General features: G+C 36.5%; 1 protein-coding gene across 7 annotated transcripts in view; it reads right to left on the reverse strand.

The window, feature by feature from the left end:
• Positions 1-27641, reverse strand: part of LOC150079226 (lisH domain-containing protein ARMC9-like) — a 446058-nt gene that overhangs the window by 40191 nt on the left and 378226 nt on the right. For all 7 annotated transcript variants that reach the window (XM_090383948.1, XM_090383946.1, XM_090383947.1 and 4 more), the window contains exon 23: positions 6931-7145. In XM_090383948.1, the coding sequence (XP_090240074.1) occupies positions 6931-7145 (215 nt within the window). The remainder of the gene's footprint in view (positions 1-6930; positions 7146-27641) is intronic.

The raw sequence follows: 27641 nt of genomic DNA on the forward strand, positions 1-27641 counted from the left end.
TTTGATAGCTATTGTGCTCAATATGTTCTACATTGATATCAATATTTGTAGAAGAATAACAGAAATTTACCTCAATATAATATGCAGAACACTTCCATATGATACTCTCCAGAAATTAAAATGAATAAAAGATTTAACGCAAAATGATTACCATAAAAAATAAATTGAACACAATTCAAAAATTAACTAAAATTCAATCAAACACAAATTTTGAAATACGATTTTCCTGCCCGAAGAAGACTGTTTTTCGAATGTGTGTTGTGATCACAGAAATGGATATCATGGAGTGTGTGAGCTTGAATCTTAAATAGAGAGATTTGTTCTCATGCATGCGTATAAAACGCCGCAATTATTTGTCTTTGCGCATGCACAAAAAAGACCACGAATTGGAGATTAGATATGAATAACAAACATTAATAGAGTTCTCATGTAATTTAATTTTAAGGGTTTCTGCAATTAAAGTCTCGTATAATTATGTTGGACACTAAGTATTTTGGCCTTGTTAAATAAAAATGTATGTTTTTCGTTAATGGCATGAAAGGTCATTTCTGACACTGCTGAATGAGAAGCACGAACTGAGGACGTGCTGTTTTATGCGAACAATGAGCAGAAATCGCATAGATCCTTGATATGATGAGTCGCAATCACTGCAAGAAATGTTGTATACCAAGTCATTTATTTTTGTCTTGAAAGAGGAAAGGACTGAATGATTGTTCAGTATAGTTTGTAATTTCCATATTGGTCTGGCCACAATCTTAAATTCAGTATCTTTAAAGAATCTGTTAAGCTGCTTGCCACTGTTCAATGTATGGGACAGAAATAAAGTATTTTTTGATGTTACTATTGTTGGTTGGTGTAGTTTGTATCCTGTCCTTAGCTTGTACCCCAATTTGGTTTACTGTAGCAAGGGGGTAACCCGTGTTTAAGAATCTGCTAGTTAATATCCATATTTCTGAGTCTAAAGCAGATTCCTTTGTTAAAAATTTATAGGCATTGAGAAACTGATTAAAGATAATAGCTCTTTTGTAGGTGAATGGGTGATAGCCGTTATAACGTAGAAGCATACCAGTGTTCTTTGTTTATGATAGATGTTAAATTGGATTTTATTTGCATCCTGAGTAAGTGTGAAATTTAGAAAACTTTTCCCTTTCCAATGTAAAACTGAGTCTAGGATAAATATTATTAAACGAATGTAAAATTTCTTGAATAGTGCCACTATCAGTAATAACCAGAACATTGTCTAAAGACTTCCCGCAGTATGTGATACGGTGTAGAAAAGGTGTCAAATGTATATGCTCAATCGTTGCGAGACAGACCTCTGATATTAAGCCGCTTAGACTCGATCCATTGGCAAACCAAAAATTTGTTTATATATAATTAATTGGTTTATAATTAATTTGTATATAATTAATTGGTATAGAATTATTATTTAACATATCCCAAAGAATATCTAATGTGCATTCAACGTTTACATTCGTATATAAGGAAATAACATACAGTGAGAATGTTACTGTATGTTAACATTCTCACTGGATGGGGCATATAGGAAATCCGTTCTTTAATTGCAGGAATGTTGTATGTTCTGTCCTTCAATTGCTTCAAATGAGACATGGTAATGTAGTCATTTTTTTGATACATGGTTAATGTTTTACATTACTGATTATCCAAATTGGTAAATAGTACCAGGTCTACCTCAAGATAAGTAGAGGTATCTGTTATAATTGAATCTAACTTATTTATATAATCAGTTTTATCAAGTATTGTTGTTTTGGTTTTTAGGAGCATTAGCAACTAAGGCCATATTGCTCCGGGATATGCGGTGGTCATTCCCTGACCTTTCCGCATCCTCCGTATTTGGTGGTGACGGGCTCGAACCCGGTCTAATCAAGAAGCGTGTGCTACGCACTGCTGCTCCTTCCCACCTGGCTACGGAGGCGCTTATCAAGTATTACAACTGTATCCCCTTTATCTGCACTCTGAATAATAATGCCTTTATTTTCCCGAAGGTCACATAAAGCTGAACTTTCATATTTATTCAATTTAGGCAGTTGCATATCTTTTATGTTATTCACCACTTGATTAACTTTTTGAATAAATAAATCTTTTTGTGGAACATTACGAAGACCAAATTCAATATCTATTAAAAACTGTCTTTTAGGTAGCTTGTGGTAAATTATAATTTAATCTAATCCTTTGGATAAAAGTGCAATTTGGTCCTGCGATGGTGTATACGATGAAAGATTTGTAACCTGTTTATATGTAGGTACATTACATGTTGGGTGAAGGGATTTTCGAGCACTGGCCGAAGCATTCTGATTGTGTGATAGTACATTGTACACCTGTGTGTGTGTGGGGGAACGAACTCGTATGCACTAGACCAAAAGCCCGCGAGTATGTGTTCGAACTCATATGAATCAGTCTTGATACCCGCGATAATGTATTCAATTTATTAGCATGTCTATATTTTATTTCTGTGGCCTGTGCTTTACGTCGCAAATCTATGGAGGTCTTCAATACAAACCAATCATTTGGATGTAGATAATTTTTTAATTTATCGTGAAGTTTCCTAACCTGGGAAAGGTATTTTTGTTTATTGGAATACCGAGATTTTAAGGCAAGTTTAACTACATTATGCGATGTAGCAAGTGCTAGTTGCTTTGTGCCTGAAATTTTATGATTTAAATGTAGCCTGGCAAATTTTGGAACGATATTGTTCTGAAGGTAATATTTTAGAAAAGAAATATGGTAGACTTTGGCTGAGTATCTTAATGTTAATCTAATGTAGTTTTGCACCAAAATGTTCAAAAAATCTCCCATAATTGTATGTATCGAGTATTTCATTCACTTCCTTTCAACGATGGAATCTGCTTTAGAATCAAAAATGCGGATATTAACCAGCAGATTCTTAAACAGGGGTTCCCCTGTTTAAGAATAAATGAATTGGGGTACAAGCTAAGGATAGGATACAAAAAACTACACCAACCAACAGTAACATCAAAAAATATTTTATTTCTGTCCCTTATGTTGAACAGTGGCACAAGCAGCTTAACAGATTCTTTAAAGATACCGAATTTAAGAGTGGCCAGACCAATATGGAAATTGCATGCTATAATGAACAATCAGTTCAGTACTGCGTGTAATTTCACCGCCAGCAGAAGTGAAAGTGATAGTTGCACTGCTTCTATTGGAATGAGCAGCAGCCTGGAAAACAAGGTGCAGGGGATTTCAGATACTGCTGGGAGTCATACTGCTGGAACAAGTAAATACATGGGCTGTGTTAGGGTAGCTAAGATTAAAAACAGGTGTATATATACTTGCGTGTACACCAATGCCACGAGTTTTGGTAAATACAAATTTGTAAATTTGATGGATTTGGGGTGTTGGTCAAAGCATCAAAGGGAGATATTGTTGAGATATCAGAGACACGGTGTCACACAGATATAAGGAATGCAGAAATGGAATTTGGTGAGTACAATGTGTACAGGGAGGATAGACTGGATAGGAAGGGAGGAGGGACTATGCTATTAGTTAAGAAACAAAATCCAAGGAAGTACAGCCAGTCAACATGGGTGGTGGACAGAGCAGTGTCAAGTGAGTTTGGTGTGTCACAAGCACTGGGAAAGCAAAATTGAAAGTATAAGTGTGTTATAGGTCTAATGACTCTGATGAGTACAATAAACAACTGTAGAGAGAAATAGAGTGGGTTAGTAAATTAGATTGCTTATAATGGTGGATTTTAATTTCCCAGATATTTATTGGAATTTGTGGGTTGGTTATTCACACAAATTGTGGATTTATTGGATGACTGTTTTCTAAAACAGCATTTTTGGGAGGCAACTAGAGGAAAGCATTCAAAGAATTAATCTTGGAAGCTACCAGGCTTTTCATACCAACTAAGAAATATTGTTCAAGATTTAGGCTTTAATGGATGTCAGATGAACTAATGAGACATGTGGCAGAAAAGAAAAATGCATGTGATACATATAAATTAACAGGTGACATGGAAGCCTATGATAGCTATAAGCTGGTCTGTATCCAAGTCATAAAAGAGGTTAGGCAGGCCAAGGCAGATTACAAGAAATCTTTTTGCAAAAGATGCAAAGAAAAACAGCAAAGAGTTCTTTACTTATGTAAACTCTAGAAGGAAGGAAATGAATCAGATTGGTCCACTTGATATCGATAGGTCAACTGTTGATAATCCTGCTCAGGTAGCTACCAAACTAAATGAGTATTTTGCATCCACATTTATACATGAGCAGTTATTCAGAGGGGGGACGGCCAGAGGTGTATTAAACTCTGGCAGTGAGCTTGATGATTTTGTAATAATTGAGAGCGAAGTGGAGGAGAAATTGTTGAAGATAAACATAAAAAAGGCCCCCGGGGTGGATGGGATATATCCAGTTATATTAAAGGAGGCAGCAAAGAAAGTAAGCAAACCCTTAGCCACAATTATGAGAGCTTCCTTAGACTGAGGGGACCCATGGACTGGAGATGTGCAAATGTATCTCTAATTCACAAATGGGGTTCAAAGGGTGATACAAATAATTATAGACCTGTTAGTTTAACTTCTGTTCCAGAGAAAATAATGGAGTCACTGGTTAAAGAAGTCATGCAGGATCACCTAGACAAGACTGCATTAATAGTTCAGACACAGCATGGGTTTGTTAAGGGGAAGTCTTGTCTGACCAATTTTATTGGATACTACGATGTGGTCACAAAGGAACTGGATGCAAAGAATAATTTTGATATCATATATTTGGATCTTAGAAAGGCTTTTGGTACTGCTGCACAAATTGGAGCAGTGTGCATTGGAGGCAAATTGCTGCTACGGATAAAGGACAGTTGAGTGGGAGAAGACAGAGAGTGGTAATCAATAAACACTGCACTTTGTGGACTAATGTTATTAGTGGAGTTCCCCAGGGTTCAGTGTTGGGTCCATTTTTGTTTTTTGTATTTATTAATGATATTGATGATGGTATATCAGGCTTAATGTCTAAGTTTGCAGACAACATGAAGGTTGGCAGAGTTGTTAATGACAGTACTCTACTGCAAAAGGATCTTTATTTATTTATTTATTTTTTGTTAATTGTTGGCGCATTGGCTTCTGTGGCCATAATGCACCACCCAAGGTTTTTGCACTACTCTGGTCCAAGCCCGAGGCAGGATTCGAACCCGTGACTTCGGGTTGCCAGGCAGGTACTTTACCAATCCGGCTAGCCCAGTCGGCAAAAGGATCTAGAAAAGTTGAGCAGATGGGGTGAGAGGTGGCAACTGAAGTTTAACATTAACAAATGTAAAGTACTGCATATGGGAAGCAGTAACCCCAGAGTAATGTGTAATACTGCAGTGACAGGGGTAGAGAATGAAAAAGACCTGGGGGTAATTGTGCAGTCAGACGAAGTTTTCTGAGCAGTGCAGATGGTCTGCAAGAGTAGCTCATGGTGTCTTGTCATTGATATATAGGAATTTTTCTAGCAGAGATAAGCAGGTGATTATCCCCTTGTATAAGGCAATGGTCAGGTCACACCTTGAGCACTATATTCAGGTCTGGAGGCCTCATTTTAAGAAGGATGTATAGCTGCTCGAACAAGTACAGAAAAGGGTAACAAGATTAGTGAATGGAACAAAGGGTTGCTCTTATGGAGAAATGCTTAAGTTTTGCAATTACAGTGTCTGGAGACTAGGCACCTGCGAGGTGATCTGATTGAGGTGTATAAGGCCTTAAATGGTTTGAGCATGCTTAATGCTGATGGGATTCTTCATCTTGCTCAGAATAATTGCCTTAGAGGGCATAAAATCAAATTGAGGAAGACAGTTGTAGGCCAGATGTGCAGAAGTTTGCCTTTAGCCAGCAGATGGTTGATTGCTAGAACAAACTTCCCCCCGTCATTGTAGAAGTTGATAGCTTAAATAGATTCAAGGCAGAACTAGACAAACATTTGAGCAAGTGGATGGGTGAAATTAGAAGTTTTTTTTTTTTTTTGGCTGATGCTGTATAAGCTTGCTTTCTTGCATTATATGCCTTTACTAATTCTACTAATTCAATCACTCAGTCCTTTTCCCTTTCGCGACAAAAATAAATGACTTGGCATACATTTCTGGCAGTGATTGTGACTCGTCTTATCAAAGATTTATGTGATTTCCACTCGTTGTTCAAGTAAAACAGCATGCGTTCTCAGTTCATGCTTCTTGTTCAGCAGCGTCAGAAATGGCTTTTCATGCCCTTAATAAAAAACATACATTTTTATTTAACAAGATTAAATACTTAGAGGTTAACATAATTATATAAGACTATTGATTACAGAAACCGCCGAAATTAAATTACACGAGAAGTCTACTAACGTTAGTCATCCATATCTAATCTCCGATTCGTGGTCTTTTTTTGCACATGCACGAAGACAAATAATCGCAGCATTTCATGTTCATGCACGAGGACAAATCTCTGTATTTAAGATTCAAGCTCACACACTCCGTGATTTCCATTTCTGTGATCACAACGCACGTTCAAAAAGCATTGTCTGCTTCAGGAAGGAAAATCATTTTCAAAATTTTTGTTTAATTGATTTTTAATTAATTTTTTAAAAACTGTTTTTTAAATTTTAGTTAATTTTTGAATTGTGTTCAAGTGATTTTTTACGGTAATCATTTTGAGTTAAATCTTTTATTCTTTTTAATTTCTGGAGAGTATCATATGGAAGTGTTCTATGTATCATATTGAGATAAATTTCTCTTATTCTTCTACAAATAATGAAAGGTTAGATTAGTTGAGGGGTAGCTGCAAGTCACTCCTCAAACCAATGACATTTTCAAATTGGGACCAGACTGTTCTAACAGTGCAACAGAGTCTGGTCTCAACAAAATGAGTCAGTCATACTATAAGTTTGCCTAAAATTTAATTTATATTAATATGGGTGGGGGAAAACATCTTACTAGGTGTAGCTGGTTCTGAAGCTGATTGTATATGTTGAGGAGATGCTGACACAGAAAGAACTATTGGTGGAGGCACACTGTTACTTCTGGAATTTTTTTCATTTTTTTCTTTTTGAGTGGAATAATTTTTACATGGCGGTGCTGTAGCTAACGACACTTGCTGATCACTAGTCTGATCATTTTCTTCTTTTTCTTCATTAGATGGATTATTCTCACTTTATAAATCAAAAGAAATGTACATTTAGTTAAGAAGTGAACTGAGTTAATCATAAAACATTTACTGATGGTTACTGAAAATGGCAAGATATTTTATAACATGTAAGTTGAGAAACTGCTTGGCATTAAAAACTAAAACATTCTAAATTAATTTATCTATAGTAGAAGCCTGCTTGCTTAATTATCCTGCCAGATAAACTTCCTGCTTTCCTAGAATGCCCTTCATACCAATTTATGTGTAGCAGATTAGATTAAACAGTTTTCAGTTGTTACTCAGAGTTAGTTGCACGTTTGCTTTAAAACTGCAATACCTGAATTATGTTTGCAATAGTAAAATTACTGTACATTAATGAAAAATATGGAATAAAAGACAGTGAGTTATTTATATGAAAGCTAAGTTAGAGGCACTAAAAAGATCAATAAGGGTGAGATGCTAAAACAAAACGTTAGTAAATTAGGTGTGGATGAGGCTACTGTAAGACTAAAAAAATTGTAAAAATCTAGAAGGATGTCACACTCAGATTGCTTAAGAAGTCTTTAAGTTCATGTTGCATTCTTAAAGAAAGCAAAACTTCACATTTCAGAAATGCTTTATTGTTGTTATGGGGGTTTGATGGCGCATAAGCTACTTTGGCTATAATGCACCTATTCATTTATTATAAAAAGAAATGAGAAAGTTTCATAAATTCAGAATTGATTAAAAAGTCCAGTTTGCTTTAAGAAGTTGAAAAATTTGGAAATATTTGCATTGTCTCCAATGAGATTCTTTAAAGTTATTGGTTTACCAAGATTAACCAGTGATAGCAGGGCTGAAGTTCTGTTTTGTTTATAGTAAGGGCAATCAATGAGAATGTGTTTAATACTCAGATTTATATTACAAAGTGGACACTGGTGGGTCATCCCCTGTGAGTAAATAAAGGTGGGTCAGATAAGTATGACCTATTCTTGCCCTTGAAACGACTACTTCTTCTCGTCTTGATGTGCGGACACTAGAGAGCCAAATTTTCGGATCATGTTTAAATCGAAAGAGTTTATTATTACTTTGAGAGTGCCATATTGTTGTCCATTCTGACAGGCATGCAGCCTGAATGGTTAATGCATAGTTTGATGATGGAACAGAGATATTTGTTAAGTCTAAGGTAATTTGGATTTTTTGCAGCTTTATCAGCCAGTTCATTGCCCAAAATGCCAGAATGAGCTGGAATCCAGCAGAAGGTGACCAGTTGATGACGTTCTTCAATTTGTAGTAATATGCTTCTTATTTCGTCTAGAATAGGGTGTCTTAAAATTAATGAGGTTGGACATTTCCGAAATAAATTCCAGGCTTTAATTTTTGCTTTCTTTGCTTTTGTGCATTCCTCATTCCACCAATAATTATAATGCTTGCAACCAGAGGGATCTGATAATGGTATTGTGTTCTTGGCCACTTTTAGGAGATGTGACGTGATGTAATCTGTTACATTATCAATATTCTGGAGCTGGATTATTTCCCTATAAGAGATTGATGATCGAAATTTTGCCCAGTTTGCACGAACAAATTTCCATTTCCTGCGGAGTTTGTTAGAAGGAGTCTTAAAATTAAAAAATGATATTAAAAAATTGTTGCATATGATTGGAAAGTGGTCACTGCCCATAGGATCATTTAAAATGTACCACTCTATGGTCGGAAGCAGTATTGGAGAACAAATTGTTGAGAGATCTATTGCTGAGGTGTGTCCAGTTGGGAATTGTATGTGAGTGTGTGTGTACCAGTATTGAGTATGGTGAGGTTTTGTGACTCTAGAAAGCTTTCAACGAGTCGACCATGTGTGTCTAGTTTAGGATCGCCCCCATAAGGGGTGGTGCCCATTAAAATCCCCTAATATACAGAGAGGTGGAGGTATCTGTATGTAGAGATTTTTAAACAGTAAGTATGGTTTGGTGGTAGGTATATTGAGACAAGTGTTATTGAAATATGGAGAGTTATATGAACAGCAACAGCTTCTATTTCAGTTTGAAGTGAAATATGTTTAGTTGGGATCTTTGAATTTATCAGGATTGCTACACCACCATGGACAGCATTTACTGTATTACGATCTCTTCGATAAAGGCAATAGTTCTTTATCGAAGGAGATATTTGTGAGGTTAGATAAGTTTCCTGAAGACAAAGGGAATCTGGAGAATATCGGTTAATTAGTTCATGGATATCATCTGTGTTGCAACGAAAGCCTCTGCAATTCCATCGTAAAATACAAGGCATTATTTGGGTTTAATTGATAGAGCTGTATCTGACTGTTTTTTTGAAGGTTACTGGCTTATGACGTTCCAATTTAGGTTTATCTTTTTTGGAGAAAACTGGCCGACCTGTGTCCATTTCTTATTCTGCATGGATTTCTAGGAGGGGATCTTCCTGTATGGATATGCCATCTGTGTCCATGGTTGTGTCCTGAATATTTTTCACTACATTTGCATTTGAACTATGAGATATAGTATCTATGACTGGAGTAGGAGATGCTGCTTGTATTGTTAGGGGAGTATTATTTGCCTGGTCAGAGAACTTGGATTATTGCTTAGAAAGAACATTTATAGCCCAATCAGAAATTGATTTGTTAGTGGGAACTGTTTCATTAGTTTGAGTGGAGACAGTTTGATACTTTTTTACAGCATTGGCATAGGTCATATTTTTGGTTATAATAGATGCAACTACTTTTCTGGCTTCTGGGTAACTGACTTTGTTCTCAACCTTGTATTTTACTATTTTTGTCTCGGTTTTCCACTTTTCAGATGTCTTAGAATATGCAGGATGGTCACCTTTGCAATTTGGGCAGGTCATTTTTGTAGCTGTATAGTTACTTTGTATGTGATCGGAGGATCTACAATTGGGGCAGACGGGAACTCCTCTGCATACAGTTTGTGAGTGGCCATACTTTTGGAATTTATAACACCTTAAAGGGTTTGGAATGTAAGGGCGGATGCGGCAAAGTAAGTAACCTGCTTTTACAGAGGAGGGCAAGTTTGGCGTATTGAAGGTAAGAATAATATTTCTGGTAAGTGTAAGTTGATTATTTTTTTATAATCATTATTCGTCTTGCTTCAATTATGTGTTGTCCCTGCAGCTCTTGGGTTATTTCTTCTTTGGTGATGTTTAATAGGTCCCAACTGGATATCACACCCTTAGATGAATTTAGGGTTGTGTGAGGAGATATTTTAACTGGAATGCCAGCAAAGCTTGTGAGTTGTAACAGCTTCTCAGAATGTCTATGGTTCGTGGTTTCTACTAGTAAGTCTCCTGATTGCAGTCTCTTCACCATCTTGGGAGATCCTGCAACACCCTCCAGATGTTTTTGTATGACAAAGGGAGACAATTTATTCACAGGCTGGCTAGTAAGTGAGTGGATGATTAAGAACGATGGGCAAGGTTGCTCAATCTGATCAGTCTTTTGTCTCTTTGAATTATCGTTCTCAATATCCTGATGGTCTGTGTTTGTCATGTTCGCTCCTTTTAGCCCTTGGCAAGAAGACTTATCTGCCAAGGTTTCCGGCCACACCACGGGGAGGCAGGAACAGTGCCGCTAGGAAGTCAAGCGGTTAAAGCGGTTAAAGCGTTAGTTTGTTAGTGACCTAGAAATATGGATAAAAAAGAAAGGTGGTTTTCCTTCCTGTGTCCTAAGTTGTGGTTTTTCAAGTGTAGAATGGTTTAAAAAAAAAAAAAAAAATAAGGCTTTAGAGAAATGTATGAACTTAAAAATAACTTTAATCGCCTTTGAAGAGCACTTTATGAATCTCACAAATATCGCTTGGCCTCGAAATATGCTTGGCACCCGGGGCCCAGAAATGCTTTATGACTGCAGTTTAACCAAGAAAGATGAAGATGAATTCCAATCAATGGACCCAAATTTAAAAAAAAAAGACACTGGCAAGTAATGAATTTTTTACACAAGTGACGAAGTTGCTTGCATGTTGAAAAAAATATAATGGTATATAAGTAATGAGTATTTATGGGTAAAAATGACCTTCTGAATAGCTTGCTGTCCAAAAATTTACAGATTTAAGGTCAATCATCGACAGAAAAAAAAAAATTGAGCAGGAACACCTATGCAATAGACATGACACAGGTAGGAGAACTTGACAAAATACAACTTTTTGCTATTGGTAACTACACTAGAGCTTTTAAAAATTAAATTTTTTTTTTCTTTACTAGTTTACAACTGTTCACAAAAATCAGTGTTGATGGATTCTACATTGTTCAAAGAATTTTTTTTTAATGAATTATATCTTCTGTAGAGAAACAATTTGTGGTGAAAAAATTTACCTGAAAAGGCTATTCATATTCTAGATAACACCTTTTCAGGTACAAGTTCGAAGGAGTTTAAAGAATGGAATGTAAAGGATATGTTTCGATGAAAATCATGACATCAAAGATATGTCAACACAAGCATAGAATAAAATTTCTTTTAAGTTTACCATTAAATAAATTTGGAGAAAATTTTGGTCCGTGGTTGACAAAAGTGCTGATATACAAAATTTTGAAGAACAGTTAAATGTGATCTCAAACTGATTGTTACTACAAATTTCAAAAATTTGTAGCAACAAGACATATAGCAATGATAGTCACACACACACACACACACACACACACACACACACACACACCCCCCCACTCTGGCCAGCCAAAACTCAATGTCAAGGTTATCATACTCCTAGTAAGAGCAGACTTGGTTGAGGCTCGCATATTAGAATTCAGCTGCTGCAATTGATGGCCAATCTATTCTTGAAGGCGGTGTCCAAATAATGTGTGAAAATCTTGAAACTTTCTCTATTTTTCATGAATTGATGCCTGTCAGTTCATGACAAGTGAAAAGTCCCATATATGACGCACATCATGAGTGATACTTGATACAGGTACTGACAGTTGTAAAGGACATATTCTTGATCCTTGAAGAAATCACAAGTATATATAGGTGGGTATGAGATATTTGGTTGATGTAATTTGAAATTAAGGAATCATTTTCTAATTGAAATTCCACAAACTGGATAATTGGGATAAATATTTTGGTACTCTGGCACTTGGCATTGGTATTCCATCTCTGTTGCCAAATGCAGATGATTTCTTACCAAACCCTTGCTTTTTTCCCGCTTAAAATCAATGTGAAACTGAACTACAAGAAGTCCATAGGTAAATTCTCCCTAATGAAAGAGGCAAGCCCACAATAAATGAAGATCCAGTAGAAGATGTACTGTTATCATTTAAAGGACAGGGGTAGAGAACAGTACTGCAGGTATATGTATACTGAAGAATGGTTAGAATCCATTTGTTCTAGATTTTTTACAATGGCTACCGTCTCTACCATATAAAACTATATTGCTGCCCTATAACAATATTGGACACATTCTTCAAGTGGTTTTTGTATTCAGGAGATCCATAAAGTGTCACTTGAGTTCCCTTTCCTTCTAGTAATACATGCAAACATGGCCATGAATTTTTTGTACTTGTAATTAATGTAGCAAAACAGGAGTTTATCATTCAGCAGATGCCTAAGTGTTTCAAATAACATTGCAAATCATTTGTTGGTTAAACCTAATGGTGGGCAGGCAGGTGGAGTCAAGATGACCCTTAACCCAGCAGAAGTACTGCTCAGTTTCATAACACAAGTGGCAATGGGTAGTCTGACAGACCCCAAACTTCAATTTTAATATCTGAAAAAAGAAATTGTGTTTTAAATTGTGCCTAACCTTTACCAGAAAGTAATAATACTTATTAGGTTATTATTTTTTTATTTTTTAATAAAATTAAATCACTACCAGTACTCTTTTGTACTCGTAGTGATTCAAAATCCTGTATATACTGTGTTTTTTGGCCACTAGAAATGCTCATTAGTTTTAATGAAACTAAAAGTTTATTAATTATTGTTAAAATTTTAAAAAGGGCGTTGGTATCATAAAATAGAAACATGAAATTATCAAGTAATGCCAAAGTTATTCTGGAATAATGCCAAATTTTGGTATTATTCCAGAACAACAAATTTATACAATATTTAAGAAAAACTTTGAAATTAACATTTTTCAAAGAAAAATGACAAATGATTTGTATTTCTGCCCATATATGTAATAAATATTTGTACTGTGTTATAGTATTCAATTCACTAATAATAAGGTAAATCAAAACCATTTCAATAAGATAATAATAATATTTTAATAATAAGATAAACCAAAAACATTTTAATATAATATAAAAAAAAAACAAACTAAAATATATAGCATTAGTAGAGGCATATGATGCAAGAAAGCAAGCTTATTCAGCATCAGCCAAAAAAAAAACAAAAAAAAAAAAAAAAACACACCACTCCCATTTCACCCCTCCGTTCGCTCGAAATACCTGTCGAGTTGAGCCTTAAATTTGTTTAGGCTATCAACTTCAACAACAAGTGATGGAAGTCGGTTCCACCAACCAACCACCCGCTGGCCAAAGGCAAATTTCCGCACATCTATCCGACATCCGTCCTTCCTCAATTTGAATTTATGCCCTCTGAGCTGATTATTCTGAGCAAGATGAAGAATCCCATTGGCATTGAGCATGCTCAAACCATTCAAAGCCTTATACACCTCTATCAGATCACCTCGCCGGTGCCTAGTCTCCAGACGCTGTAATTTGCAAAACTTAAGCCTTTCTTCGTAAGAGCAACCCTTTGTTCCATTCACTAATCTTGTTGCCCTTCTCTGTACCCGTTCCAGCAGCTCTACATCCTTCTTGAAATGAGGCCTCCAGACCTGTATACAGTACTCAAGATGTGGCCTAACCATTGCCTTATACAAGGGAATAATCACCTCCTTATCCCTGCTAGAAAAATTCCTGTATATCATTGACAAGACACCATGAGCTACTCTTGCAACTTATCTGCACTGCTCAGAGAACTTCATATCTGCCTGCACAATTACCCCCAGGTCCTTTTCATTCTCCACCACTGTCAGTGTAGTACCGCAGAGTTGATACGTTGCTCTGGGGTTACTGTTTCCCATATGTAGTACTTTACATTTGTCAATGTTAAACTTCATTTGCCACCTCTCAGCCCATCTGTTCAACCTTTCCAGATCCTGTTGCAGCAGCATAATCTTCACTGTGATGAAAAATGTTCCATTATAGATCAACTGGATGAGGTGAGCCAAAATGAAGTAAAGTAAAAGCTATTTGGGTACTCTCTCAGAGACCCACAATATTTATACAGTGAACAGTAATATAAATTAATCCAGACAGCAGCATATACAAGACTAAAGTTGCCAATAAGAAGGTAAATAAAGTAATAACTACCAATCTCCAACCTGTGAGTCACCAGTATTAAATATTTGTCTGTGGGGTCTGTCAGACTATGCAATACTACTATTGGTGGTAAGGAGGATAGTGAAGTTCATTGTAGTCAAGAGTGCTGAAAGATTTTGAAGGACCAAATGTGATTTGAATTTGATATCAGCTATAGAAGACCTCTACCAGGAGGGTCCATTATTTGATATTCAACTTATGTCACCTTTGCTGATGATTTCCTTACAGCAGGTTAAGGAAGTTATCAGCAAAGGCAACTTTATGAATATCTACCGAAGTCCAAAAAACCATTTGTCGAACAATTGTCCAAGACTGAGCCCCAAGAGCATCTCCTGCTCACCTGGGTGAGCTAATGTAACCTGGTCTGAACATGGCACACCTATGCAAAAAAGCAACCTTTGATTACTTCATGCAATTCCATGAGGCACTTGTCAGCCTTGATATACTGCAGGATGCCCAGTTAGCAGACTGGGTCAAGTGCACTGAAAATCAATAAAGATTCCTATGATGTATCAACTGGAGAGAACTGCTGTGCTGTTTGTGATTCTTGCCAAAGCATCACCTTAGGTTTCTTGCCCTTTTTTTAGAACATACTGAGAGTCAGTAATATAAAGGCTACATAATACAAAGTAGTAGTTTTTTCTGGAAAAAAAAAATATATATATTATTTATATCTTCACTATTGTCAAAAGGTGGCTATTCGATTCTGCTTTGAAGTTTATCAAACTAATTGCCTTGACCAGTGGCAGGTAATTTATGCACACAGTTATAGCAATATACAAGTTCAATTAAAAAATGAATCATGTGCACAAATACACTTGATTCTTAGCTAGTAAGAAGCAAAAAAAAAAAAAAAAAAAAAAATGTAAACTTTAATCTAATAATATCTTATAATCTACAGAGAATTTTCTCATTTGAGAAAAAACCTTTGTTAATTCAGAACCATTTGTTTTTGGAAGATTAGAAATAGATGTTCCTCTAATGACAACTGAAGTGTTCTAATTTGGCTATGCTGTTGTTTGCAGAATTATGCATCTTCTATTAATCTGTTATAAAATAATAAGAGTTTGTATAGCTTGTAAATTTAGTATTGCAGTCTTCATTGTTTTTTGTTATAAGAATTGAAAGGAAAAGGAATTTAAAAAATATATACTGTAAATATTGCTTTACTTAGAAAGTAATAACTCATTGCTGCTCTTTATTCAAATGGTTGTTTGGTATTCTGTTTTCTACATGTGTCAAAAAAATCTGAATAAATGGGGAAATGAATGAGTTTGATTCATAATGTATGTACCTTAGACTACTGTGGCTGTTTTGTAAAATTTGTGTATCATATTTAGTATATAGCAGACTCTCGATTTACCGGGATCGGATTAACCGGGTCATTTCAAGATTCCAAATAATAAAAAAAAAAAAAAAAAAAACAACCAGAAATCATAAAATTCAAGTAATAAATAGAAAGGTGTAAATAGATGTTTTGCAAGTCATAAATAAGCACAAGTTGCATCATAAGTCATCATTGGGAGATTAGTAAACCTATTACTGTATCTCGCAACCCCCGCTGTCTTCACATCCGCCGCTCAAAAAAAAAAAAAAAAGAGACCAAATGTTTAGTTTGTTTTAGTGCGTTGTGTCGATCGTTGTGTTCTGCCATACTGCAAAAAGAAAAATTTTGTTTCATTATTTATGTCAGGGATGTCGGAATTTCTTTTATAGTAAAATTTTTTTTTGTTTTTGAAATCGTGAAAATGATGGGTAAATGCAAAAGAGTTGTGCTTCCAGTTAAACAAAACTAGAAATTATTCTAAAGTTTGAAATTGGCACATTCTTTAAATATCTAATGAACCATTATAATGTTGGTGACTGAACCATACGCAACATCATAAAAGATATAGGAAAGCTAGAGACTTAAAATCGACAGTGCAAAAAATAAAGGGAAGCATCGTATTGGACACGTGATAGTGCGTGGTAAGTTTTTTCGTTTTCTATCTATTGCCATATTTATTTACATAGGTTTTTGAACATTTTTTGATACAGTAAGTCTCTGAATTATGAAATTACGTTATTGTAAAATTTAAAACAAACAAAATAACTAAATAAATAAAATAAGCAATCAATAATGACGATCATGGCATGCACAAATTGCACAAGTGAGATACGGAGTAACAAGCAACAAAATAAGAAAGAAGAGAAGATTCTTACAATTTATTTATGTTTTTTTTTTTTATATGACTGAAGATTTCAGCGAAGGGGACGCACATTTCACCATAATAACATAAAAACCCACAGAATTGCAGCTATCGGTATTTTTGCAAATGCAATAAGATCGAGTTTACTACCAGTTTATAATTAGATGCACGAACAGAAAAGCCCAATAACACGGAAAGTGCAAACTGTTTTATGATAGTGACCTCCAGAAATGTGCCTTAACAAAATTTGAGCTCGCGCGGGGTGATAATAGTGAGTTTTCGCCTTAACCCTGTGAAGTAGTAGTAGTGGCATGTGATGCAAGAAAGCAAGTGTATGAGATTATGCAGCATCAGCCAAAAAAAAAATTTTCACACAACCATTCCCTCTAAATGTTTGTCCAGTTCCTCCTTAAATTTATTTAACCTATCAAACTTCCACAACAACAGATGGAAGTTTGTTCCAGCAATTAAACACCCACTGGCTAAAGGCAAATTTCCACACATCTATTCTACATTTGTCTTTCCTTAATTTGAATTTATGCCTTTAGGTTGGTAATCTGAAAAAGTGGAAGAATCCCATCAGAATTCAGCGTGCTTAACCCATTCAAGGCCTTATACACCTCAATCAGATCACCGCACAGGTGCCTAGTCTCCAGGCATTGCAATTTGCAGAAATTAAGCCTCTCTTGGTAAGAGGATCCCTTCATTACCCTCACCAATCTTGTTGCCCTTCTCACGCTCAAGCAAATCTGAATCCTTCCTAAAATGAGGCCTGCAGACCTGTATGCAGTACTCAAGGCGTGGCCTGATCATTGCCTTATACAGAGGGACAATCACCTCCTTTTCCCTGCTAGCAAAATTCCTATATATCATTGACAAAACCCCATGACCTGCCCTGGCAGCATTGCTCAGAAAACTTCATATCTGACTGCACAATTACTCCCAGATCTTTTTCATTTTCTACCACCTTAAGTTTAGTACTACACAGTTGGTACGTTTCTCTGGAGTTACTTCTACCCATATGCAGTATTTTGAATTTGTCAAGGTTAAACTTCATTTGCCACTTCTCGCCCATCTGCCCAAATTTTCTAGATCCTGTTGCAGTAGCACACTGCCATTACTATCATTAACAACCCTGCCAACCCTTAGTGTCGAAGTGTTATCTGCAAACTTCAACACTAAGCCTGATATATCTTCATCAATATCATTGATAAATATACAAAACAACAGTGGACCCAACACCCTGTGGAACTCCACTAATAACATTAGTCCACGAAGAGCAACACCCATTGATTACCATCCTCTGTCTTCTCCCACTCAACCATCCTTTTATCCATTGTAGCAATTTACCCTTAATACCACATTCTGCTCCAATTTGTACAGTAGTCTTCCATGTGCAACAGTGCCAAAAGTGCTGTTGTCAAAGTTCTTTACAGAAAATTCATTTTGACCGTTATCATAGTGCCGACTAAGAGAATAAGTGACAGAAGTACTAGTAAATCTATCAAGAAAAGGCAAGCGATCAATTTGGATCAGAAAATTAAAATAATATGGATGTATGAAAATGGTCAAACATTAACAAGTATCATGCTGAATTCAGATGTTATGTAAAACTCAACGAAGTAAGAAGTCCTGGAACGCATCTCATACGTATGTCAGGGACTTCTGTATTTATGACACCTCCATAGCCAGGTGGGAAGGAGCAGCAGTGGGTAGCACATGCTTCTTGATTAGACCGGGGTTCGAGCCTGTCACCACCAAAATACGGAGAATGTGGAAAGGTCAGGGAATGACCAACGCATATTCCCGGAGCAATATGGCCTTAGTTGCTGATGCTCCTGAAAACCAAAAAACAACAACTTCTGTATTTTTAGATTAACTGGGAAATCCAAATTCAATGGATTTGCACCAACCCAATAATGATGCAACCACCAGAAAGAGAATGAAGACAGATGCTTCCAGAGTAGAACATCCAAGTTTCCTGATCTTGCATTCTTTAACAAATCAGGCCTTAGGCAATCTATCGCCATTTCTCATACAGAAATGGCTGGAAAGTGTAGCAGATTCCACGAAAATGGTGAGAAGTCTTAAATCTGGCGACCTACTGGTTGAGACCACCAGCTCCAAACACTCTGAGTCCCTTCTTAAACTCACCACATTCGGTGGAATTCCAGTCAAGGTGTCACCACATACTAAACTCAATACCTCCAAAAGTGTCATCTTAGAATGGGACCTAATGAACGTCTCAGAGGAGGAAATTGTAAATGAATTACAAGATCAGAAGGTCACACAAGCAAAAAGAATTATGCTGAAGAAAGACGGTGAACTTATCCCAACTCACAGCATCGTACTGACATTTAATTCACCCTTTTTTCTGAATTAAAGCACAACTGCCACTTTTCTGACCATCCCTGAAGTCTCTATAGGTCACTTTGAAGGAGCTCAGCTTGGTGGTGATCATTAACTACTCTACCAATCTTTATATCATCTACAAATTTAGATATCAAGCTCTCTATCCCTTAAACGATGTCATTTAAGAAAATAAAAAATAATTGCAAAAGACTCAGCAAATTGACCAGTTGGTCTATGTAACCTGAAAACTGAAGCCAGCTGGGAGTTCTAAAACATTATAATTAACAAGGAAAATTACCTCATTATTAGGAAAGTTTGACTGGAAAGGTCAAGTTTCAAAGAAAGGAAGTGAAGTTCTGAGCATTTAGTACAGTTTTGAGAATGAGAGGCACAACAGATGAATCTGAAATAGGGTAGAGAGATTTTAAGCCACAGAAAATCAAAAGGAGGCAATTCTTCATGGAACGTTCATTCCCCAGTTCCTGGCATCACTCTTTTGTACTGGTAATACCCAAACCAGGGAAAGATCTCTCTATTCCTAATAATTATAGACCCATTACTCTCACCAGCTGCTTAAGTAAAATCCTAGAAAAAATAATACACCGTCGACTAACATAGTACCTTGATTCCAAAACATGATATCCGATAACCTACCTTCATCGGTGAAAGTGGGATATCTGAACTGCCGCATTTTTCCCATATGTTCCAAATCCATTAAGATGTTATAAATGTCAGAAATTCAGACACTCCCAAATGGTCTGTTGAGGTGATGCTGTATGCCCTAACCGTGACTCAAAGGAACACGCCCAAGCTGGCTGATTGTAAATCACAGTCCTCACTCTGCCCTAATTGTAAAGGCAACCACCCAGCCTTTTCTAAAACATGTGACCAGTGGAAATATGAAAAGAAAATCCAGAAGTACAAGACAGGAAAAAAAAAAAAGTATCATTTTCAGAAGCAAGAAAACAAATACAGCAACTGATGCCAAAACATATGTATGCTGATGCTGCCAAACAATTTCATACAATATCCGTTCAGACTGATACATCAATACCACCAAGCATCTCTATTTCTGAATGGGCTCGATCTATACTCTCTTCCATACCACAGTCCTCAAAGCAACAGACTTCAAACAGATCTAGTAACATGCCAGTCACGATACCACCTGTTGCTCCTGCAACTACTGTAAGACCTGCTCAAAGAGAAAATTCTGATCCCGTTAACAAACAGCATGCTGAATCTTCTTCTGCTATGGACACAAATGAGACTTGCAATCAAGAAGAAAATGAAACCATTCTGGAAATCCATCCAGAAGACGAAATAGATACCAGATCTGTTTTTTCAAAGAGAGAGAAAATGAAAGTTGACTGCCTGAAACAGACTTTCAAAAAGCAGACAGACACAGCTTCTCCATTTAAATCCAAACAATTAAAAACATCATCCAATGGAACTGCAGAGGCTTTCGCTGCAATATTGATGACATCCACAAAAGGCGCCTCCGTAGCCAGGTGGGAAGTAGCAGCAGTGCGTAGCACATGCTTCTTGATTAGACCGGGGTTCGAGCCCGTCCCTACCAAATACGGAGGATGCAGAAAGGTCAGGGAATGACCACCGCATATCCCCGGAGCAATATGGCCTTAGTTGCTAATGCTCCTGAAAACCAAATAACAACAACAACAACATCCACAAAATAATTATGAACCATAATCCAATTGGAATCTGCTTACAAGAGACATATTTAACGCTTCAGTTGTCTCCCTCGATAAAAAATTATACTCTCTTTCGGAAAGACAGATCTACTACCACTAATGCTCATGGAGGGGTAGCCATACTCGTGGACTCATGAGTCCCTTGTAAACGCATTCCGCTACAAACTGCCATTGAAGCTGTTGCCAAGCGAATAGCAATTGGCATTAGCCTAACACTGGTTTCTATCTACCTGCCACCCAGTTATCCTTGTACTTTTCAAGAACTTGAAGATCTCATTCTGCAGTTGCCACCCCCTTTCTGTTTATTGGGCAACTTCAATGGACACAATCTATTGTGGGGATCTCCCAATGCAGACGCACGAGGACAACCCATTGAAATGCTTGTCAACAGACAAAATCTAACCATATTAAATACTGGCTCATCAACTTATCTCCACCTCCCAACAGGAATAGTCTTTGCAATAGATCTATCCATCTGCTCTCCGATCCTCTTCCGTAGTATTGGGTGGACAGTTCTGGACAATCCGCTCAACAGTGACCACTACCCAATAATCTGTAAAATACAAACTTCACACTGGAAAACTTCAGAAACCAGCACAAAATGGAAATTTTCCAAGGCAGATTGGACAAAGTATGCTTCTCATGTATCCTTCAATAATCATGCCATTGAATATCATTCAACTGACAAAGCTGCCAACCATATTACAGAACATATCCTAGTAGCTGCATCCCACAATCACAGTCAAGTATCTGTAGAAGCAGAAACTATTGGTGGAATGAGGACTGTAGAAATGCAAAAAAAGAAAAAAAACTGTGCGTGGAATTTATTCTGCAAATGCCCTACCACTGCTAACCTTATAAACTACAAGAAACTTAGAGCCAAAGCCTGCCATATTAGGAAGAAAGCAAAAAAAGACTCTTGGATTCGATTTGCAACTGAAAGTAATAAAAATACTGATGTAAGAATTATATGGAGAAAAATCTGGCAATTAAATGGAAAATTCCCCCCCATTGTCCTCCCCACTTATCACCTGGAATGGGTTGAAACTGTGTACTCCTGCAGAGATTGCAGATGCCCTAGGCACAGTATTTTCACAGTTAACTGAATCAACGGCATATGAACCATCATTTCAGAAGATTAAGGCTTCAGCTGAAAAATCTCATCTGAATTTCAGAACCAAATCCTTTCTACCATACAATCAACCACTCACTATGCTAGAACTTCAAGAGGCTCTATCCACTGCAAAGAACAGCGCTATTGGCCCTGATGGAATATACTACAACACCTAGATAATAAATCACTATCTTTACTACTCACATTCTATAATCGCATCTTCATGGAACGTTCATTCCCCAGTTCCTGGCATCACTCTTTTGTACTGGTAATACCCAAACCAGGGAAAGATCTCTCTATACCTAATAATTATAGACCCATTTCTCTCACCAGCTGCTTAAGTAAAATCCTAGAAAAAATAATACACCGTCGACTAACATAGTACCTTGATTCCCAAAACATGATATCCGATAATCAATTTGGTTTCAGGAAAAATCAATCATCCCTGGATCTCATGATTAAAGCAGAAACAAATATTATGAATGCATTTATCCAAAATAAACATCTTGTCGTGGCATGTCTCGATATAGAGAAAGCCTTTGACACCACTTGGCGTTTTGGTATCCTGAGAGATCTTCATTCCCTGGATCTGAGAGGTCACTTACCTTACTTCATACAGAATTTCCTACAGCAGAGGACCTTTCAAGTTTGCTATCGGCAAGTCCTTTCCAAAACATATATAAAAGAAGAAGGAGTCCATCACAGTTCTGTTCTTAGTGCAACCTTGTTTGCAATAAGAATAAACCAGATGACCAAAATTATTCCCAGTACAGTGAATTCATACCTTCATGCTGATGACCTGACTGTCTCTTGCAGTTCACAAAACATGAGCTTTATTGAGAGGCAACTGCAAACATCAATTAATAATATCGAACTATGGATGGCACAGAATGGTTACCGACTGTCTTATCAGAAATGAAGTGTAATTCATTTTTGTAACAAAAATGAACGATGCACCCAGATCCAGAAATACATTTAAGAAATCAACCTGTCACTGTTGTGAACAACGCTCGTCTTCTTGGTGTGATTTTTGATAATAAATTGAACTTTTCAGAACACATTAAACATCTACGGACTGTTTGCCAGAAAAAAAAAGGAATTTACTAAGAGTTATCTCTTCTACATCATGGGGTGCAGATCGTTACACCTTACTTCACTTGTAAAGAGCCCTAATTGGATCTCGCCTTGATTATGGTGCCCCGGTGTATGGTTCTGCTAGGGAAAGCGTGCTAGCATGGCTTGCCCCTATTCAAAATTCTGCCCTCTGGATTTCTGTAGGTGCTTACAGAACATCGTCAGTACAAAGTCTTTATATTGAAGCCCACGAACCTCCCCACAAACTCAGGAGAAAGATGTTACTCCTGAACTATGCGGCCAAAATTCAAAGTCTAACTACTCACCCCTTAGGCCAATGCTTAATGATCCACAGTTCTCAATGCACTATAGAAATAAACCTAGAGCAGTTCAACCTACTGGCATCAGATTGCAGGCATTATAACAAACCTGGAATATAGATCTTGACAAAGTCATCCAAGATTCAAACAGTGCATATCCTCCATGGTCTTCTATTAAAGCATCCTGTGACAGCTATTTCCTAAACTGGGGAAAACATTTGCTTGCAAATATCAATGCAGCAGTTATACAGCAGAATTATGTACCATCAACCTTGCCCTAGAAAATATTCTCCATCTGTCCATCCAAAAAAAGTGTAATATATACAGACTTACAGAGTGCACTTTTAGCCTTGCAAAATTCTTCCTAGCCAACACATCCTGTAATAATAACAATAAAAACTCAGCTGATGCATATCCATGAACACCAGCAAGTAGTCATCTTTTGTTGGATCCCAGGCCACTTTGGAATATCAGGGAATGAAAAAGAAGATTATGCAGTAAAACAATCATCCAACATAGCATTCACAGATTACTACATTCCATATATTGACTATAGATCCTATATAAGACATGTATGTAAGGAACAGTGGACACTTATATGGCAAGCTCAACTGCAGAACAAGCTCCTTGCATCAGAAATAAATAACAATACCAATACCAGTTGTTCCAGCAGCTGTATATCCTTCTTAAAATGAGGCCTTCCGACCTGTATACAGTGCTCAAGGTGTGATCTGACCATTGACTTATACAAGGAGATAATCACCTCCTTATCCTTGTTAGAAAAATTACTGATTATCATTGACAAGACACCATGAGCTACTCTTGCAGACCGTCTGCACTGCTCAGAAAACTTCATATCTGCCTGCACAATTACCCCCAGGTCCTTTTCACTCTCTACCACTGTCAGTGTAGCACCACACAGTTGATACGTTACTCTGGGGTTACTGCTTTTCATATGCAGTACTTTACATTTGTCAAGGTTAAACTTCAGTTGCCGTCTCTCACTCCATCTTCTCAACTTTTCTAGATCCTGTTGCAGTCTAGTGTTTTCATTAGTGTCATTAACAACCCTGCCAACCTTTGTGTGGTCTACAAACGTGGACATTAAGCCTGATATACCCTGGGGAACTCCACTAATAACATTAGTCCACAAAGAGCAGTGTCCATTGATTACCACTCTCTGTCTTCTCCCACTCTACCAACCCTTTATCCATAGCAGCAATTTTCCTCCAATGCCATACTACTCAAATTTGTGCAGCAGTCGTCCATGTGCAACAGTATCAAAAGTCTTTCTAAGATCCAAATATATGATATCAAAATTATTCTTTGCATCCAGTTCCTTTGTGACTACATCATAGTATCCAATCGAATTGGTCAGACAAGACTTCCCCTTAACAAACCCATGCTGTGTCCGAGCTATAACTGAAGTCATGTCTAGATGATCCTGCAATGATTCTTTAACCAGTGCCTCCATTAATTTCCCTGGAACAAAAGTTAAGCTAACAGGTCTGTAATTACCTGTGTATCCCCTTGATCCTCCTTTGTGGATTGGGATCACATTTGCACATCTCCAGTCCACGGGTACCTCCCCTGAGTCCAAGAAAGCTCTCATAATTATGGCTAAAGGTTTGCTTACTTCCTTTGCTGCCTCCTTTAATGTAACTGGATTGATTCCTTCTACCCCAGGTGCCTTTCTTATGTTTATCTTCAACAATTTCTTCTCCACTTTCCTCTCAGTTATTACAAAATCATCTAACTCACTGCCAGAGTTTAATTCATCTCTGGCATTCCCCTCCCTGAATAATTCCTCATGTGTGAATGTAAATGCAAAATATTCATTCAGTTTGTTAGTTACCTGAGCAGGATCATCAACAGTTGAACCATCGATATCAAATGGACCAAACACATGCTATAACTGTGTGCTGGGAATGGTCTATTTAACTCCAAATCATACAACACTTGGTTTCTCAATAAAAGTTTAGTTTCATCAACTTTCAATAACTGACAGGACAAAAACTCATATTTGTGAAATATTTATTTAAATTTGTTCTTCTCACACAAATAACAATTATCAAACTTTTATTTTTCCACTACATTTTATGCTAACACGTATTCTCCCCCCCCCCCACCCCAAATCTCTCTTCTCTGTTGCAGAATACATTAGTAGTAGTAGTGGCATATGATAAAAGAAAGTAAGCTTGTCATGCAACAGCTTAGGGAGGGGAGAAAAAAAAAAAAGAAATAAAAAAAAAGCACACTCCATCACCTGTCCATCCTCTCCAATAATTTGTCTAGTTCTTCCTTGAATTAATTCAAACTACTCACTTCTATAACAACAGATGGAAGTTTGCTCCAACAATTAACAACCCACTGGCTGAAGGCAAACCTCCGGCACATCTATTCTGCAACCATCTTTCTTCAATTTGAATTTATGCTCCCTCGTGTATAGTCTGAGCAAGAGGAAGAATGCCATCAGCACTGAGCTTGTTCAATTCCACATATCACCATATGAAACATGCTGTTGTTCCACGATAATTCATTGGCACCAATTTTATATCTAATTATGATGCAAACTACGATGCTGAGAGAGTGTACTTCCTTTTTCGTAGAAAGAATGAATACTTACAGCAAGAAATATCATAAAGGAATGGATCATAAGCACCTTATTTATAACAGATGGCTACAAACATTGATTTTATATCTTTATAATGATAAATTCCCTTATGTTACAATTTTCTAAAATTCATACTCATTTAAGAAATTTTCTAATTACTTATTAAACATAATTAACTAATAATTATGGAATTCATTCCTTCCATAGCATCCTTCACCACAGATTCCACGATCTTTCCTTTGTAGTTTGGGGAGACATTAGCATTTCTCCAGTCCAGGGGTATCATCCTGACATCTAAAGATGATCTAACTACAACCCCAATGGATGATGCATTCACATGAAACTTTCTTTAGTATAACAGGATGTATACCATCTACTCCTTGAATTAACCTTGCTAAGCTTCACTAGTTTTTCTTATCCTCTTCTCTGAGATTGATATATTACTTAATTGAGAGCAGCATGACTCCTTTTCACTGATCCTTCATGGTTTGAATGGTCTTTAAATTGTACAGATTGTTACAAAGTACATATTCAACTCATCTGCCACTTCTGCTGGCTTTTTATGACTTGCACTTTAATCAAGTATAGGACCTATCTAATTCAATCTCTTCTTTTTTATATTCATATGTGAATTTCTCTTAGAAGCAGAGGAAAACAATCATTGTTTTCCTCTACTTCTAAAGTATATTTCAATATGTTATGGATGGAATTGAATTTTTATAGTTCATCAATGGTTCATCAAATTAATACATCATCTGCATATTGCATAAATAATTTGATCTTGGGGGAGGGAAAGATTTTAGTATTTGGTTTTCAATGGCAGCAAGATAAATTTCAGAAAGTGGGGCGGATATGCCTAAACCCATTACGAGGCCGTATACCTGTTCATATATTTCATTCCTGAACCGGAAATGTTTTGCCCTAACTAAAATGCTGGTTAATTCTAGAATACCATTGATGTTAAGGGATGTTCAATCTTTAAGTGCAGGGTCCATTGCTAATAACTCCCCTAATCTTTGTAATGTGCAATCGACATTTACGTTAGTGTAAAAAAAAACAATGTCGTAGGATGCTAATATGTCTCCGTCTGATATATTGATGATATTAATTTTTTCGAATGCTTGGTTTGTGTTGTGTATTCTGAATTCTGATAATCTCGTTAATGGTGATATTATTTTTATGAGAAATGTTGATAAGTTGGCAAAAGTATATTTTTTTGTATGAAATTATGGGTTGCAATGGACGATTTATTTTATGTAGTTTAACTGTCCCAAATATATGTGGTACATACAAAGCGTTCTTTGAGTAGACCGGGGTTCAAGCCCGTGATTACTAAATACGATAAATATTTGTATTGACAATTTATTGTAAACTCTACTGACTTGGTTGTCGTGCCGGAGTATAAACAGAAGAATTTAATTTAATAATTTGTTGTTCATATTCTAAAAACATTACTACTAAAGTAACTGTATCAGGAAAAAATCCCTTCGATTTTTTTGATGTATGTAGATTTGTCCAGAATTACTATTGTGTCACATTTATCAGCATTCTGAATGATAATGTGGATGTATATCATAAAAATACATAAAAGAAATCCAAGAGATTCTTTCCAACGAGGACACCTACAAAATAGTAATATCTATACAATCACTAGACTAAAAAATCAATCCGAGAATCTTCTCATACGACTTGGGACTCAAAAAGAAATTGATTTACGTACCTTAAAAAACATAGGTATTCAGAATAACATTCTACCACATATATTTGGGAAAGTTAAACTACATAAAATAAATCATCCATTGTGACCCATAATTTCATACAAAAACTCT

This window comes from Mastigoproctus giganteus, chromosome 10 (genome assembly GCF_048544385.1).
Source record: "Mastigoproctus giganteus isolate SK-2022 chromosome 10, ASM4854438v1, whole genome shotgun sequence".
In the NCBI taxonomy this organism is placed as follows: domain Eukaryota; kingdom Metazoa; phylum Arthropoda; class Arachnida; order Uropygi; family Thelyphonidae; genus Mastigoproctus; species Mastigoproctus giganteus.